General features: G+C 36.4%; 1 protein-coding gene across 2 annotated transcripts in view; it reads right to left on the reverse strand.

Moving 5' to 3' along the window:
* LOC139724647 (sodium/potassium-transporting ATPase subunit beta-1-interacting protein 3-like) overlaps positions 1–18,524 on the reverse strand; it is a 51,229-nt gene that overhangs the window by 25,971 nt on the left and 6,734 nt on the right. For both annotated transcript variants that reach the window (XM_071635777.1, XM_071635776.1), the window contains exons 2-3: positions 13,153–13,290; positions 11,324–11,407 (exon numbers count right to left, since the gene is read on the reverse strand). In XM_071635777.1, the coding sequence (XP_071491878.1) occupies positions 11,324–11,407; positions 13,153–13,290 (222 nt within the window). The remainder of the gene's footprint in view (positions 1–11,323; positions 11,408–13,152; positions 13,291–18,524) is intronic.

The raw sequence follows: 18,524 nt of genomic DNA on the forward strand, positions 1-18,524 counted from the left end.
GATCGGGAAACAATGAATATTGTTACTCAAAGTATCAGAAATCCAAATCAGTCAAAAAAATTGCATTTTCATGTTAGTTACGCCCTCTGCGCGCGAAATTGCGCGGACGGACGCGCACGCGAAAAAATGTTTGAAACGCTTAAAATTGTCTGAAACTTCGAGATTTCCCATTGGGAAGTCGTTTTGAGCCTTTTAAAATTTTGACGCGCGCTTACGCGCGCGTAATGATGACCTGGGTAACTGGCGTCAAAATGTAAGATAGAGCGTGACCTGAACTTTATGTCCACCGAAAATGATACAGAAATGATATCTAGTTATGAAGTTATGATCGATCATGTAACATGGTCCGAAAATCACAAAATGGCGCCTAGATGACGTTATAGATATGTTACTGTCATGAAAACCTTATTGTGGCTAGATATTGTTATGAGACATGTTGACTGAAAATGTCATGTTATTCCGTAATGTCATTGTTGAGATATTGACGACACAAAATGTGGCAGAAAGAAAGAAGAATAAAAAAAAAGAGAAATTTTGACAATCACAATAGGTGATACGCTGATAGCGTATCACCTAATAAATGTCAGATTGTCGATGCTATCAGATGATAACCTTTGGGACTGCTGAAAAAAAAAAAATGTACAGGGTGTATTAGTACATTGTGCATAGTATGTTTAAACAATGATAACAATGAAGATAAAATGTTCTGATGGCAGTGTGTACAATGTACAGCTACAGTGCAAACTACAGATTTTTAATGTTTTTCGTTAGTGCTCTGAGAGATTAACAGACAGAGCATTTCTGTGATTTTAATGTTTAATGAGAATCTATCGTCTGCCTGAGTCTGTCAAAACTTGTGCCACAATTTAAGGAGACAAAAAGGAGAATACTTCCAAAGCACACACGCGACAGAATGAGTCAGAACACAGTTGTATGCCTTAGATTTAATTTGGAAAAAAAGAAATGTATATTATTGTTACATTAAACAAAAAGTACAGTGAGTGGTTTAGCTGAGGATTTTGTTCCAATTGTTTTCTCCTTTTTTTCCCCTCATACCATAGCTTCGTCACTTCAGCAGACAGCAGATGGCGTCCCCATCTGGAACGTTGTCTGCGGTGTAAAAATGTACAATTCATCGCTATTTCACAACACACTGCGGAGCCGCTCTCTTTTCGCATCGTCATCACTCTGCCAACTCAGTCATCCACTATACTCTCCAGAAAAGGTGTCAACGTATCATCATGTGTGACAAAGCCACCAACGATTCCTGGTTAGCGATCGAGTCTCCGGTGCGAAGTCTTCATCCTGACATTCTGACAGCCGTGTTTGTTGAAACAATGTCTGGAGAAGTGCATGGCGCATGCTTGACAGCCTGGATCATTTGACTCATTGCATATTTTATGCATGTAATATTATATCATATTTATGGTAGTCTGCTCCCAAGGCTGTAGGATGTTTTTATTTCAAACCACGAGACACTCTTCCTTTGTATTCCTTTGTATTATGATATGATTATTTGACGATAATATCTTCATAGAGGTGAATTGGTTTGGTTTGGTTTGGTTTTCTTTCTATTTCAATAGCTTTTAATGCCAGTATCCCTGTGTAATGTGTATCTACATAGTGCATGAATGAATTTGATATTGACTATCATTAAAGGTCCGGTCCTGTTTACCTTTGGGAGCAGTGATTTAAAAAAAGTTCAAGATATCACTTTTGATCCAAATGTGTAGGTCAGTTGTATCACAAAACATCCTGCCATACAAAATTTTTGCAATAAAGCCTAAAACATAAGGAGATATCACTATTTTTCTCATTAAACCATAACTGTAGATAGTTTAGTCTGGAAACATTTTTATTATAACTATTGTTCACATTTTGTTTAGTACATATTTAACAATGACTTGACATCGATTATACTGGCTCAAATTTTTACATTGGTTGTTTCTATTCCTAACTCACATTTTAGATCTATTTTGAAGCAATAATGACAGGTTTTTGTTTTATCTGCAAAAGGTAAATTATGCCTTTAAGATGCAGTTAGGCTGACTTCGGTATAATGTCTACTTTCCCTTAAAAAAAAAAAAGGATCTTCAAGTTTATTTCATCCTAGACATCCACGAGCAAGTAGCACACAGCTGTATGTTGATCAATACGTACATTGTACTTCTTGTGAAATCACACTGTCTTACTCCATCTAACTTAAAAAAAAAAAAAAAAATGGGTTTTCATTTGCAGTCCTCATAAAAAGTACCTGGTAGGAAGGAAAGTGCATAGATCTGCACAATCAAGGGGAATAATTTGACAAATGGATGGAATATTCTGTCCTCTGGGTCCTCCGGGTTGGAATGGATGAATACAAGGCTCCAAGAAAAAAATAACAACCTTTTTTTTCTTCTTTTGCACTTAAACCAGTGCATACCCATGAACCTCAGACAGTATTGTATGCATGCTAAGGCATCCAAATGGGGTGTACAATGCATGAGCCACATGCATCTTAAATGTATAGATTCAGCCCTCTGTGGAAAATTGCAAAAAAAAAGTAAGACAGTTCAGCTTAAAAGTGTATACAAGACTGCTGAAAAATAGTAAAAATTTGATTTACATATGTAGATAGTTTGTAAACTGCACTTAAAAATGAAAAGTTTTCATTTTGTCTGCTTCTTCAACTCCTATTCCAGAGCTGGACTTTGCCTCGTAATCACTCAGTGAAAAATCACATATTCCTGTAGGCCTATGTGTAGCCATAGATGTCAATGGGCAAATAAACTCACGTACTTGAATTGTAATGTGCAAACGTCAGGGTTCTGCGCGATAAACTTTGACATGTATGCATGATATATGTATGCATAGAGTAGGTATATTTGCAGAAGGTACACAAGCTTTGCATGCATTGTTTGTTCACACCTGAGTTTTAATATTTATAAAGCTGATGTTGGATGTACAAAGTACTGTATTAGGGTCTACAAAAGTACAATGCATGTACAGTTTAAACCAACCTGGAGTGTTTTCTATATGTAACATTTAGCCAAGCTTTGTTAGGCGACATCTACAGCGTGTATATTATTATTATTATCATAATTCAGGCACAAATTCTTTCCATAGACAAAAACTGCTTTAAAATTCTGAGTTGAAAGGAGGAAGTTGACACACATACATTGTACATGTATGTTCCATGATGAAACACTGCAGTATTGCAGAACATTCATCTTTCACAATGAAGATCTTGTTTGAGTTGCCATGCCACATTACAATCATTTTTTATGAGGAGGCAGTTCCTCTTTACCCTATATCGGCTTCTCGATTGTAACACCCTCAGGACATTGTTGTAGCTTCTTATCATTGGGATGTACAATAGGTAGGAGTACACCCCTTGTGTGTACACTGTATGGCTGCTGCTTTGTCATACACCTTCATATGAGACAAAGAATCTCCCAGGGTGGGGAAAAAAACAGTATAGGTGAGGTACTGCATACTGTATATACTAGTAATGTGTATGTGACACTGCATGATGCCATAGGAGACAAAAAGGTCTGCCAAAACATTGAATCCACTTGGATTGTTGTTCAGGTAATGTTACCCCCTGGTTCTCCTTGAAGGTGAAACATAATCACTCCTTTTCAAAACGACAAACAAAAAATGGGGGGGGGGGGGTGGCTCTTGAAAGAGAAGCAAACGACTGGATAGTATTTCTATAAACATCAACAGTACAGGGGCAAACACATATTTACGACCATAAAACTATATCAGTACAAATATTTGATATTGATCAGCTACATGTACCTGGCACACTGTACACCTAATTTCTGTCTACCTGTTTTCTAGTTTAAAAGATCTAGGTGTATGCTTGTCAAAAATCCCCCAAGTTTTCCTGAAGTGGACACTTGAATGAGTTTAAAAGAAGATTCTCATAATGCACATAATATACAACAGCTGCGACTCTCTAGAGGCAGTATAATCAAGCTTTGGTATTTAACTGTGTAAAAAATGCTAGTCAAAAGCAAATTATCTCAGTTAATATCACGGATTTTGACACTAATTGTTACATATCCTTGTATCATAATTCTAATTTTTGGGGAGTGGGGACATTTGAATTCAAACAGATTTCCAAATGAGATAACTTTATTCTGTTTGGTTTCTGGCTGAAAACATTTACAGAGCCTCTTCCATTCAGGTCCATGTCTCCTCTATTTTACGTTCTTTATTACCTCATTTTTCTCTTCCTTCTTTTTTTCTCCCCACCCTCATCTTTTCTCCCACCCTCATCTTTTCTATTTTTAAATAATATCCATTACTTTTTCCTTCTTTGTTTTTCATCTTCTTCCAGTTCCCCTCTTTCCTCTTCTTTTGTCTTTTTCTTATGCTTGTTCTTCTTCTCCTTCTCCTCCTCCTCCTCCTTCTTCTTAGTTCTTCTTCTTCTCTTTCTTCTTCTTCTTAGTTCTTCTTCTTCTTCTTCTTCTCTTTCTTCTTCTTCTTCTTCTTCTCTTTCTTCTTCTTCTTCTTCTTCTCCTTCTCCTCCCTCCTTCTTCTTAGTTCTTCTTCTTCTCTTTCTTCTTCTCTTTCTTCTTCTTCTTCTTCTTCTTCTTAGTTTCTCTTCTTTTCTTTCTTCTTCTTTTTCTGAGTCCTTCTTCCCCTTCTGAAACATTTTCTTCTCCTCTGCTTCCTTTAATTTCTACCTCCTTCTCTTCTCGCTCATCATCTATCCTCATTTCCCAACGATGTCATCTCCCCTTCCAACTGGAAGAATGCTACTGTATGTCTGTACATTAAGATGTAATCAATAGTGTCCCGTTAATGACCTTGCTCTATTTTCTGATGACCCTTTGACGATCCTTGGGGATTCCTAGCAAGGGAGCAGAGGGATTTCATTACCCTTTCAGTTCTTGGCCGTGTAGAGTTCCATGCATAATTTGAGTATCGGTGTAATGCATGTACAAGATATTTGCACGTCCACAGCAGTATGTAGTTTCAACAATCTTTCTCAACATTAAATCCATCCACCTGAAGCAAAACAGGCTACACCCAACAGCTTCAAATGGAAAATCAGTAGGTATGGAGCAGTCACAGAAAAAGAAGTTATCAAGGAAATTACAATATTTAATGAAACAATTATGATTTTAGTATGGCTCAAAAATCCATCAATGAAAGGAAAAGAAAAGGAAAACCGCATAGCTTGCAGGGGTTCCTCCTGTCAGCTGGAACAAAACGCGAACGTATTGCTGGATCACGTGTGTGGGCTGTACTATTATTACTCATTTATGCGTCGTAGTCTCTCTTGAGACTTCCGAAATAAAATGTACAGGCATAAATTTTTGCCTAAAGACTACTAAAAAGCTACAAGAATATTGAACAGCTTAAAGCCCTTGAATGAAATCTACTTGAAAGAGACTGTACAAAAGATGAACACCATGTGAGACAGTTTAAAGCAAAATATGTAGAGAAAGGTAAAAACAACTGAAACACAAAGAAGAGAAGGACCTGGGGGGGGGGGGGGGGGACTTAATATGCCATACACTTTCAAAACCCAACAGAGTCCAAGAATATACTGTATGAAGACAAAACCAAGTTTTCCTGAAAACCAGATTTCAGTGACAGTTCTTGTCCTTCTTCTTTAGCATAATGTGCCTGTTTGACATTGATTGCGTGGCTAAATCTAGTCACCTTGGGTGAAACACCAGGGATTTGCATTATTCACCCATTTTTCTTGTGTACAATGTATTGATAAATTGGAAGTGGATCACTTTCGTAACCTTCTGCTCTTTGCAATGAAGGAATGAAGTACAGTGTAGGCTATGTGCCTGATTTGTGAGTATAACTCACTCATAGGACCTCCATCTAATGTCCTTTCCGAGGGACAGAGTATTTTTACTCTTTTGAAAGGGGATAAGTTATATACTGATAGTAGTCTTTACTGTTGCATGATATTAGTCTTGATATGCCTAAACACACAAATCGTTAGAGAGAGTGTTACATTGTAGATCCCCTATGAGAGATAATACATGAAATCTCTCTTCATGGCCATTTTACTCTTCTATAACAGTCATTTTGTTTGTTTGTTTTAACAGTGTTATTGTTTGGAGGAACAAGCTAGGATGACAAACTGCCAGCACTTTTGGTTGCCACTGGCACGCATACCAAGAAGGTTTAGAATATGGTCAGTTTTACGGTAAAGGGTGTAACTTTCAATTTTTAGCCTTTTGGCCCACCCTGAACACATAGATTTACAGATCTCAAAGATTTTTTCCCATGTGAGTCACCTTATGAGTAGCCACCTTGGGTAGCATAATCAGGTCCAGGTATTGATGCGTTTTGTTTTGACAGTCACATATGTACCCTAAAAATGACTATTTTGTTGCATTGAAATTCATATAACATTTTTGAAATGTTAATAATTTTCTACAGCAACTGCAGAGATCTAATTTTTTATGTTAAAAGCATGGTTGTATGGTCAATTGAAATGACCAAATTAGTTTGGTTTGTATCTGGCCCTTTATTTTAGAATACTATGACTTCAAATTTGAGGTTTCGGAGGCTTCATTTTCCGTTAACAATTGTTTACAAACTTTGATGGACAGTAATGATCAGTGGATGTGTTTTGGTTACTTTCTTTTATGCTGAAAATAATAAGGTACAGCTAAACTTTCGACTTACATCAAAGTTTACTTGATTCTAGGTCTATTTGAAATTTTGTGATGATTTTATTCCATCAAGTGAAATTTCCGTTAGCAGTTTTGAAGCCTCCGAAACAAAGTGTTTAGTCAAATAATATGAATATAGATAAGAGAAGCGACCTAATCTATATGTCAAAATGTAGGATATGGGGCCCTAACCTAATAGACCAAAAATAGTTAAGATCCGCCAAACTCTCTGAAAATAGGAGACAATACAAATTTTCCGTTAACACGTGAAGCCTCCGAGACGCATTGAAGCCTCCGAAACAGCAAAAACATCTAATTTGACATTTCTGATAAATTCTTTGAGTGTCTGCCCCAAATTATGCCATGAAATCATCAACAGACATAGACAGACAACAAAAATAATAAAAACATTATGATACTGCAATAATTTTTTGAGGTAATACACTTCATAGAGAAAAAGTGGTTTCGGAGGCTTCAAAAGGATGTTAACACTGCATTTTTGTGATTTTCTCTGGACAAAATCAAATTAGATTTATTGTTCACCCACCCAATGATCGCTTATGACATATCTAAAGATATTTAATCACATTCAGTTTTCTGGCTGCTTTGTTTACTCACCAATATAGATTTACTATATGATTTACCTATTTTTCTTAAACAGTGCAGACGTGTCCCACATAACTCACCTTTTCATTCAGCAATAAAATATTAGCAGATGAGGATGTTGCCCCACAAATATGTTTAAACAGTGTATATCAACCAAAAAAGACACAATTTACCCATCACTTTCTACATAACATACATGATTTTCATAAAAACATAAGGCATACCAAATTAATTTTCCAGATGTTTCGGAGGCTTCATTTTATGTTAACAGCATGTAAATGGAATGTTCTGATTACAATTTTGTAATTCTAAGTCTATCAAATAACTGTTTGGACTGAATGAGACTTAATGATTCCTCAAGCAAGGTGTAGATAGTTGTTTAAATGTATGAAAAGCATTTATTTTGTAGGTTTCCTTTTGAAACAATGAAACAGGCTAGATATTGTGAGTAATGAAAGTGACTTCCAGCTTGCGTGCATGCCCACATCATGCAACAGTAGTGCAACAAAGCAAGTAGTTGTGGATACATCAATGTTCTTAAGTTGGATAACTCATTTTTACTCTTGAGAGAAGTTGAAGTGTTGTGACCATATTTGTATCACTCTTTTGACTGGTTAGACTTTGATAATGAAGACCAAACAATTACTTGATTATTTAGTGTTAAATACACTTATTTTTTTTAAAGAACTGAACACTATTCCTGAAGATTCAAGGACTTTAATAGATGGTTATTCAAGAGGGAAGCATACACTTAACTAAGAAATATATTACTTTTGAATTTAAGGTTGTATCTTTTATTCATGATCCAGAGCAAATGGTGGAAAATGCTTTTTGGATTTTTACACTTTCGACTCACTATCATCTGAGTGTAATAGTTTCGAAACACAATCTTTTACATGGCCATTTATAACCCATTGACAAATCCATTCCATTGTTACTCACATGGCATTTGTTCTTGCCATACTAAAATCTTGACTTTTTCAGCTTTCCATTTCTTAACAAGTTCTTTGGCTTTCATTTCCAATACTTATTTGGAGGAAAATAATTAATCAATAAATTTGTGATTGGATTTGAAAATAGCTAACATCTTGCAGATTATCATTTCTGTGGTGTGACTTGGATCACAGGGTACTGTTTTGGAATTTTGACATTTGATTACTTCATTCAGACAGGTTTTCATATCAATCTGTATGTCAGATCTGATGCATGTAAGGTGCAACACAATCTTGATACTATACCCTGATTGATTTTCCATACTTTATCATGCTAGCAGTGACCACTTGATTATTTTTGATTAAACAAAATGTAACTTGTGTTACGAAACATCTCTTCGCATACATGTGTGAGACTCTATGACATGTTTGCGGATGTAGTTCTCAGTGCAGTAAATGGACAGTAATGGTTGGGAGAGGATTGTTTATAAATGACATATATAGACCTCTACTTATAAATAGCCTGTTGCCATGGGATACATGTAGTTTACATGGGTGGGTGACTGGAGAAGTTATGTTCATGAAGAACAATATTGACATGATTGAAATCTTTATAATCTGTTTAGTCCTGGCTTTTCTGGAAAAAGTTACAAGCCCCTAACTATTTTGAAATTCAAAGGGTTAAAACTGTAGTCTGTGGGTTTATATACTATTTAAAACAAACTTGTGGGTTTCTAGATATTTTTAAACACATTTGCTGCTTTTTAATTTTTTGCTAAAAAGGTTGTCATTTTTAGAAACAGTAAAAGTTCTGTTAGCAATTTCTCAATGCGTACCTTCAAAAACAGGCCTCCTAGCTGTCACAGGAGTCACACTAACTGGAATTTTATAAAATAACTATAAAAAAAGAAGCCTTTGAAGAATTAAAAAAAATAAATAAATAAAATGATATGAAACAGGGGTGACTTGTATACCACAGAAAAAGAAAGTAAAGTTCTAACTATCATATATTATAGGGAACTATACATTTGGTCAACATTTTTTTTTTTTTTAATTCAAATTCGTACACAGTCATGGGTAGGGTATGTACATTTATCTTTTCAACAGGCGATTCAAAAAGATGAATGGGATCTTGACCATTTCAATTTCTATAGAGCTCCATGATAATATCACCAATATATTGATTATTCCAACTCCATTTTGATGATGACAGTTTGATGATGACCCTTACATGGAATGGCTGATCGGTGTTTAAGATTGCTGTTCTATGACCATGATCACTGCATTTGATAGCTATAGTAGGGGGTATCAGGCATGGTCATATGCAAAAGAATGTTAGAAGCCTTTTTCCCCTTTCTATATTTTACAATGCTATGCTGTAATCTAACCGTCATGCCATCACATAGTCTATTTTCTATCCCTTTCTCATCAACAGTTGAAATTGATTTCACATGTATATAAAACAATTATGATGGATGGTTTATGTCAATATACATCCCACAAACTGCACTTATAAAGCAAGCAAACATAATCTTTGCATTAAGTCTATAGCTACAGTTCTAACTCATTGAAAGTAATTCTTACTGCATTATGATGAAAAGTTTGACAAATGCATACAGCTGTACATGTGTGTAGCCTAATCATGTTCTGCATTGCCAAAGTCATGGATATGCAAATACAGTGTATGTATACAACTGAGCATAAAGATTTAAAATATTTTTCTTTGTCTCTTAACATATATGTTGGAAAGTCTTTTTTCTGCATACAAATAAATACTATTTTACATGTTACAACATTGTTAGTTATTTGGAAACAATCAGCTGCATTAAAGTACTTCATATCACCTTAAAATGGACCATTTTTGCATGTTAACAGTCATGATGAAGCCTCCAAAACATGCGTTGCTGCTAACTTTAAGCCGCCAAAAAAAAAAAAAGATGTTCCTAATCAGTGTACTTTTATTGCTACTGTTGCAGTTTCCTTTATAATCATATTGCCTCATGTAATGTCATAAATTCGAACTGAGCATTGCTCAAAGTGTACACAGTTTGTTATTCACTTTTGTGGAGCCAATTTCCATATAATAATGAGTACAATTTGTATGAAGGGTAAACATTATGCACTGCCATAAAATGTACATCTGTATACTGTTATTCACATTTTATTGATGCCTTGTTCTTATTCTAGCATGTAGTGATAGTTGCTTACTGTAGTTTTATTATTTTAAGTGAATACAGGACTAGAACTTTGTGTTACCAGTTTTGAAGCCTCCGAAACACACTAGTTTGTTAACTGAAGCCTCCGAAACTCACAAGTCTGAAAATTTCAACTTTGTCAAAAATAATCAAATTTCTTTGGGATTTGGGTTGATAAATGTTTGTTACCAAGAGATAATTTAGGGCTATGTTTAGAGTGGCTCTTGCTTCTAGAACATTCTTTTAACTTAAAAATAGTTTGTCAGGTACCATTTTTACATTGGAATTTGAAGTTCACATCCAAATAATTGCAAGAGCGAATATCTGTTGGGGGAAAAGTGTTTTGATATTTCAAATATATGTTCACAGCAAATGAAAAGTTGCATTACCTCCACCATTTATCTTCATTTGGTTGCTGTGGGTGACCAAAACATTCTTGTTGTTTTTACCTAAATTTATCTAAAATTCCATAATAGTCACTTCATTTTTCATATTTACCCTAAGAATTAAGCTCTGGAATGACAAAATATTGAAAATATAGACATTCCTATATAAAATAAAGGCAAAGATAAAAATGGAAACACAACATTAATTTTTGACCCTTGCCACATCAAAGTTACACCCTTTACTGTAAAACTGACCATATACAGTGTGTATCAAAAAAACACAACAAGATTTGATTTTAAATTTGTGAAGATTGTGTTAACTTTACACCAAAGTGAGTAGCAACATCTTAAAACCACATATCTCCTCTTTCCAATGATATCTTATTTATTCATACACGGTTTGTAGCCTTTTTTGATGTATACGCACTGTATGTTCTCAGTGCAAAGCTGCATTCATCATGCTTGAAAAAAAAAAATCTCTGAAATGAATAGTCTAAAAAGGACAGATTTTCAATCAACTTCACAGGTGCATTATTGTTTTCAATGTCAACTCTTCACAAACTTACCTCTATTGATAAGATTCCCACATTGAGGTACAGACAGATGATGAAAATATTCCAACCCAGCCAGAGAATCTTCCATATTGAATACTGTCAAAAAATATCACAACAGCAAAAATGTTAATGTGAGATGACATTGGAAGACAAAACAGCTCAGGCAAACACACACCACACTGAGGCATATTGCAGTGTTCATACAATTGTAGATGTTGTACCCTACAGGACTGTGCAACTAAACTTATTTGTGTGCATGAAACTTTCACAAATTTTGTGAGGAGCAGCGATTCATCAATGCTAAAAAATTAATGCAAAAGTGTTTGTCTACACAATGCATCGACAGCCAGAGGTGAGTCCCAAAATTTTCATACTGTGAAAAAGTCTGTTGGCTCCAATTCACGAAAGTTTGATGCCACGGATGTTTCTTGTTTTAAAGTATATTAAAAAAAAAGTTTCAAGGACTGAGTTTGTGAAGTTAATTTCCTTCCTTGTATTTACTTGAACTATGAAAGCTATTAATACATAGCAATTTTGATTTACAATGTAGTAGTATCCAGTATTGTGAAATAACACCACAAGATTGCTATTTTCTTTAAATCATAAAGCTGTGTGCCTCTTTCCTTGTATACAAAAAGACATGCTGGTGGTATCCAGTATTGTAAAAACAAAACCACAAGATTGCAATTTTCTTCAATCATAAAGCTGTGTGCCTCTTGCCTTGTACATGTATACAAAAAGACATGCTGGTGGTTACGATACCAGGAAACCAAGGAAATACTGATCTGTTCAACCTGTTTTCTCTCTATCTCTCTCCCTCTCAGCATTGCAAATTGACGACTTCTGATGAATCACCCCTACAGCTGTCTGGTTAATTAGTGGAGGTGGATCCTCTCTCATTGCAAAGAGAACACACTCAGGAATAATCGGCATCAATTGCGTGGAATCATCTGTCCTACAGCCCTCCCTGCTGGCCCCATCCCATCAAACTATTGTACTCTTCTGTCATTACCTTTAAATATCTGCACTTCTTGCTTGATGTTTGGGTTTTTCTATTAAAGTTTAAAGGACCAAGTAAATTTGTAGCATAAACTTTCATATTGCTATCTTGAGACCTCACTTGAGTATCAACTTGTTGATAGTGTGTTCAGGATGTATGTCACACAACACAATTCTTTCAATAGCAAAATTGTTTATTACAATAGTCGTTTATTTTTTTTTAAATTGATTTTTTGAATGATGTAATCTGTTTCACTAATAGAATGGTTACAAGTGAATTAAAGTCCATAACCATTATTCTTATATATAAAACTAGATAACATGTGGCATAAAATCTGTTAATTTTTCTTCAAATTTTTAACTTCACAATTTCACCATTAAATTTAAAGACTGCCTGATAATATTCATCATTTATTATACCAAAAGTCACATCCCTATTCACTATAAAACTCAAATTACCTGATCAGTTGATATTCCAGAAGTTTTTGTCCTTGACAACCAGCAGTCCCAACCCCCTCCCACCATCTCTCCCTCCATAAAACAAAATTTAGACATAAATATACAAAAACCACGCATACAAATTGTCTTGGGCATTTCCCCACTTCTGACAAAGCAAATTTTTGCAAATTTCACAGGTCACTATTTGGCTGCAAATTCAACAGCACACAAAAATATCGCAAATGAACAGGCATTTTAGTACACTTAACTATGATAGCCTCGGTGTCAAATTGCGAAAAAAAAAAAAAACTATCTCGTGAAAATGCCTGTGACTGCCTCATCCGGAAAAATATCTGTACGTGAAAATTACAGCTTTTACAGTATATTATTAAAAGAGAACTTACCAAAATTACAAATTTTGGTCTGTATTGGTATGTGCCAAATAGTCCAAATAGGATGAGAATAATGTCGAGGAATCCGCCAAGCATAGGAACATACATGTAGCCCAGGAAGTCAAAGACTAACCTCTCAGTTGTGGCAATCTGTAGTGAAGAGAAGAAAATGATAGAGAGATGTTAAGAAATTAAATCTTATCACAGAATACAAACCATTCCTACACTGTAATGGGGGTGATTACGCTGCCATTAATACACCATAGATTTGTGTACACTCGACGGAAGTTGCTAGGCAACTACCGGTATGCAAGCCAAAAAGTGGAACTGAAAAACCCTTCTCAGAAATGAGGTGTTTTTGTTTTTGTTTTTAACTTGGCAGTTTTATGCACATTTTTATTTATTTATTTTTTTTGCCAATGTGAATGCTGTCTGCCTGCCTTTACACTGCTGATCTCTACAATAATCATTAAGAATCACACAGATCAGAGGCCTCCACTCACATACAGCAGTATTTGATTTTGTGCATGCACACTATTAACGCGAAACAAAAAAAAAACCCTGAATATTCCAGTTTTTCTTCCGCATGTGCATTTCCTGCCAAAAGAACATAAAAGGGCTTTTTACACTTGCAAATTTTTGCTTAATCCAGTACCAACAGTGGGGCTAAGGGGGGGGGGGGGGGGGGGGCCTTAGCCCCACCGTTGGTACCGGACTTTCCCTTAGCCCACTTTCTGTTTACACTTGTTTTTGCGAAAGTGGGCTAGCCCCACCGATAATCCCGTACTATCTGGCCCTGCAAAATAGCAGGGGTAGCACCGCAATTGCGGTGCTAACCCTGCAATTGCGGTGCCAAGCAAGTGAGTGTAAACAGAACGAAAAAATAATCTGGGGCTAAGCGACGGAGACGAAGTCCGACCCCCACTGACCAATCAGAAACGAGGTGATCAAGTGCTGCCGGTGCGTGCGTGTACTTGTACAGTGCACAGCGTAATCATGAATATTCATGTGGTTTGGAAAGTATTGGGCTAAGAAATATGAGTGTAAAAAGGTCAGTTTTCTCCTTAGCCCAGGACATGAGCTCAGTACGGGATTTATGGGCGAGTGTAAAAAGCTGAAAAAATTGGTACAGGACTAACGATAGTCCTGGGTCAGAGAAAGTATGGGGTTAAGAAACACAAGTGTAAAAAGGGCTAAAGTTTCTCTTTTTTCTGCCAACCATTGAAAAACTGTTTTTTTCATTGCATTTCTTTTGTGCAATATACGCAATAAATGCCCCTAATATAACTTTTGCAAACTCTTATGAAAAGGAAGTTGATTTCTGTCTAACAAACAGATGAATAAAAGTTAAAGCAGCAGACAGTTTTTCGCTTTGTTTTGTTTTTTGCATTTTGTTCTCTCTTTTTTTTTTGCCTACCAGAAGCTCAATGAAATCCTTAGGGGACACTACATATCATTTCCACACTCCCTGTAACCATTGGCAACCATTCTTCCAGGTCACTTCTCTTTGTATGGAATAGGCCTACCCATGGATGGATGCTGTTTACAGAGCAGTGAATGGCTAGACAGGACTTTGGAATGGTGGCAGCTCTATAAACCAACTAAGTCAACAAAGTGTCAAACTGTGCGAAAAGTGTGAAAAAGTCACAAGAGACACTGAATTCAAATTATTTCACCACCTTACAGCCTGAACTGAAAAAGAATATAAGTGTAGTAAAATGCAGTTCGGAAAAGAAATTCAATGCAGTGATGCCAACTTGTAGTAGAGCCTGTTTTCTCCTTTCATTTGGTTATCTATTAAACAAATAACAGTTCTATTGATCTATTCCCTGAAAATGTGTAAATATATATTCGAGTCTTTTTATGGTCCTCTGTGTGTTTGCTGATTACATTTCAAACATATTGTATGTGATGACAAACGATAGATGCTTGCAGACTGAACAGGTTGAGAAGTACACCCTGTACATCACTCTATAAAAGCAAGTCAATACTGAATGTTGAACTACTACCACCAAAGGCAACAACTGCACAGTGTAGGCCTATATTTACAAGTAGATCGAAAACAAGACTGCAAATTGCAACCGGGTCCATCTCTACAGGAAAAATACAGGAGTACCAGAACTACACTTTAAAAAATACACAAGTTGACGGTGTACATACAGATTGTATGCGAACATACATGTAGTCAGAATACTAAAGAGTTATGAACACTTTTCATCAACTTTACACATGAACACCATTAATGTCAACCAATAAAGCCTTTACAGTTGTAACTGCAGATGTCTTCATTTTTATGTATTTCAAGCCCTATGGATAAAAGAATTTCTTGGCTGTATGTGAAAGCTGCCATGCCTGTCAGAAAATGATGATCTGTGCTTCCCTTTGAAAACTGAATTGGTGAGCAGTATGGTTTACTGTACCCAAGTCTCATTTGCTTACTAGTAAGTAAAGGGAAATTCATCATTTAAGGAGATCGTAATAATATGTACAAATGTATGTACACTGTATGTGTACAGTGTATTGGTTAGATGCTTTGAAAAGCTAGTGTGGATCTGGGTAATAATACATTGTAGTAGTCTGTAAAGAACATTGAAATTGTTAAAAAGTCTGAAATGCACTATACATGTATGTTACACGGTGTAGCTATTATCATTAATTTGATTACCCTGGTACACAGTCAGCTCCTAAATGAGAGCACGCTAGGGGAAAACTGGTTGGCTCTCTGTTCAGCACAAACTGGCTTTTATTGAATTTGAAACACAATCTACAATATCTGGCAAATTAATTACAATTTGCTGTACAATCCTCAACAAAGGTGATGCTGATGTGTGAAGTACCAGGGGGTACTATTGGAAAGTGGTTTAGCCATGACACGGGCTATTAATATCAATACAACTCAACTGTATTGCCCCCTGAAAAATACCACCGGTAACCCTACAATGTACATTGTACAGTATTTCTATTACAAACACACATTCACATTGCATACAACACACATAAACACACACACACACACACAGACATACAGTGCATCCAGTACTGCTGTCAAGAGAGCTGTTTGTTTGACAGGAGAATTATGATTCCTCGCTTCACAAGGAAATGCCCTTCACTTCCATTAAACAATTCCATCATAATCTGCACAAATCATCTAAACCCACAGCAGCTCTCCAAAATTGAAGTTCATCTTGTAGCAAGTGCATGAGTTATTTTCAAAATGTAATGTTTCACTGAAAATCAAATAGATATTGTGGGCACTTTTGATCGATCTGAGTGGGTTTATCTTTCATGGAAGTCTATCACTTCAAGTACTGGTATCAACTCTTTGGCCAGAATTCACGAAGGTGGTACAATTGAAACCATGGTTTAAACCATGGACAATTTGTATGGAGTGCCAAGTGTCGCATGGCCTATTTTATTACGAAATCAGTCATTTCGTCGACAAAATTTTCAGTTCATTAACTGATTTGTACCAATTGTACCACTTTCGTGAATTCGGGCCCTTGTCTCAAAGACAACTTAGACTTGAAATGCGTATTGTAGAGTACACTGTTGTTCTGACCCATGAGCAAGACATGTACAAGTGTATAGGCCTACATGTACACAGTATATTGTCAAAACTCAAGAGCTGGTCCAGAGTGCATGCATTTTAGAGTCACCTAAAATACAGTTTTAAAAAGCAAAATATAATGTATCTTTGTACTGGTATACATGTACAATTATACTATCAGTCATCAGGGCCTACATGTACATTGTACTTCTTCTTTTTTTCTGGCAATAGTGAGAATTTATATTGGGTGTCTATGGCTGCATTCATCATCTTTGTTGTGTTTGAAACACATTTCAACACTTACAATTGCACTATTAAAAATCAAAATGCATATTGAAAAGATCTTTCAGATTGTGTTTCCTGAGTTGTTGCATACAATGTACGTCGTCGTGAGATGAGATCTAGAGGGAGGCTTTGACACTGTGTAGCTCCACTGCCCAGATTTGACCCCAGATGTGTACAATTTGGGTGTGTTTATGCTAAATTTGCGAAGGCAGAATCAGCGTTTTGAAACGCTGATTCAAAACGCTGATTCAAAACGCCGTTCACGGGAGCACTGTTTATAAATGCTTGCTTTCTCCGACCTTGGAAAGAGTGTTTGCGATAACTTCACTGACCTCAGCAGAGGCAGGTAAAATTGGGGCGCGCGCTTTTTTGGAAGATCTGGCCCAAGTGTGTGTACATGTATTGTTCGTACACAGTGTATGTTCCGTGGCATGTCTAATATAATTTCAATTGCTCTACTATTTTAATACACGTACATGAACTGCTGACAATAAAAGAAAAAAGTATCTATTTCATCAACAAATTGTTGACAAAATTGGAATGTATGATATGCTGTGAGCTCTTTTATGCATTATAATATGTTATAGAATGGGTAGCGAGAATCCTGCGATCTGATTGGTCGAGAGCTATGTGTTCATTTTTACTGGCCACATGCTGAGTCACAGTGGTAAACATGTTATCGCGCACTTAGCAAGAGTACTCGTACTTGTAACAAAGGTTCGCGCACTCAGCTTGGCCATGCATCCAGTAAAAACTTATGCATGGCTGGCCATGCATCCAGTAAAAACGGTAAGTACGGGTATGCATGCCCTTTACGGAAAGCCAAAAGGAAATGCATCCAGTAATTTTGTCATCGGGTAACACGATAGAAAACTGGGTTTTTGACAAGAAAATTACCCATTCTATAAATCAAATGACGCACATGTCTTTTCGTGCGTCAGTCGGAATATAGTGTGCATGCGGTAACTATGGAATTTAGCCTAAACCCACTCGGCTTCGCCTCGTGGGTTAAGCATTCCATAGTTACCTTATGCACACAATTCCGACTGACGCACTCAGACCTGTGCGTCATTTGTATACTGTCACCATGTACCAACAGGGAGCTCGAGGGATCAGCACCTGCAAATTGTGTTTCGTTTTCACAGCACAGTAATCAAAAGGTCAGCTGGCCTGGCGCGCGAATTGCAAGTCAACCGGAAAGGCGATGGAGATGACATCATTTAAACGCATATATATGATGTGAGTTGTGTTTATGCTTCCCCGTCAAACGTGATCAGTCAGAAACGCTGTCAATCGTAAACACACTTTTTTTGTGCGTTTTGAAACGACATTTTGAATCGGCGTTTATAAAATGAACAAGGATGCAACCGTGTTTTGAACTAAACGCATATCAAAACGCTGATTCTGGCCCGAAAAGGGGAAGCATAAACACGGCCTTTGTGAGGTAGTTGGCAGCGAGAGGCGTGGGCAGGTCTGATCTATTTTATGCATCTCAAAACAACTTTGCATTTATTCTCTCAAATGCATCTCTGGCTTCAATACGCTTGTGATC

The sequence above is a fragment of the Diadema antillarum genome, unplaced genomic scaffold, assembly GCF_040938485.1.
Source record: "Diadema antillarum isolate AM-2024a unplaced genomic scaffold, OU_Dant_1.0 scf00000225, whole genome shotgun sequence".
Lineage (NCBI taxonomy): Eukaryota > Metazoa > Echinodermata > Echinoidea > Diadematoida > Diadematidae > Diadema > Diadema antillarum.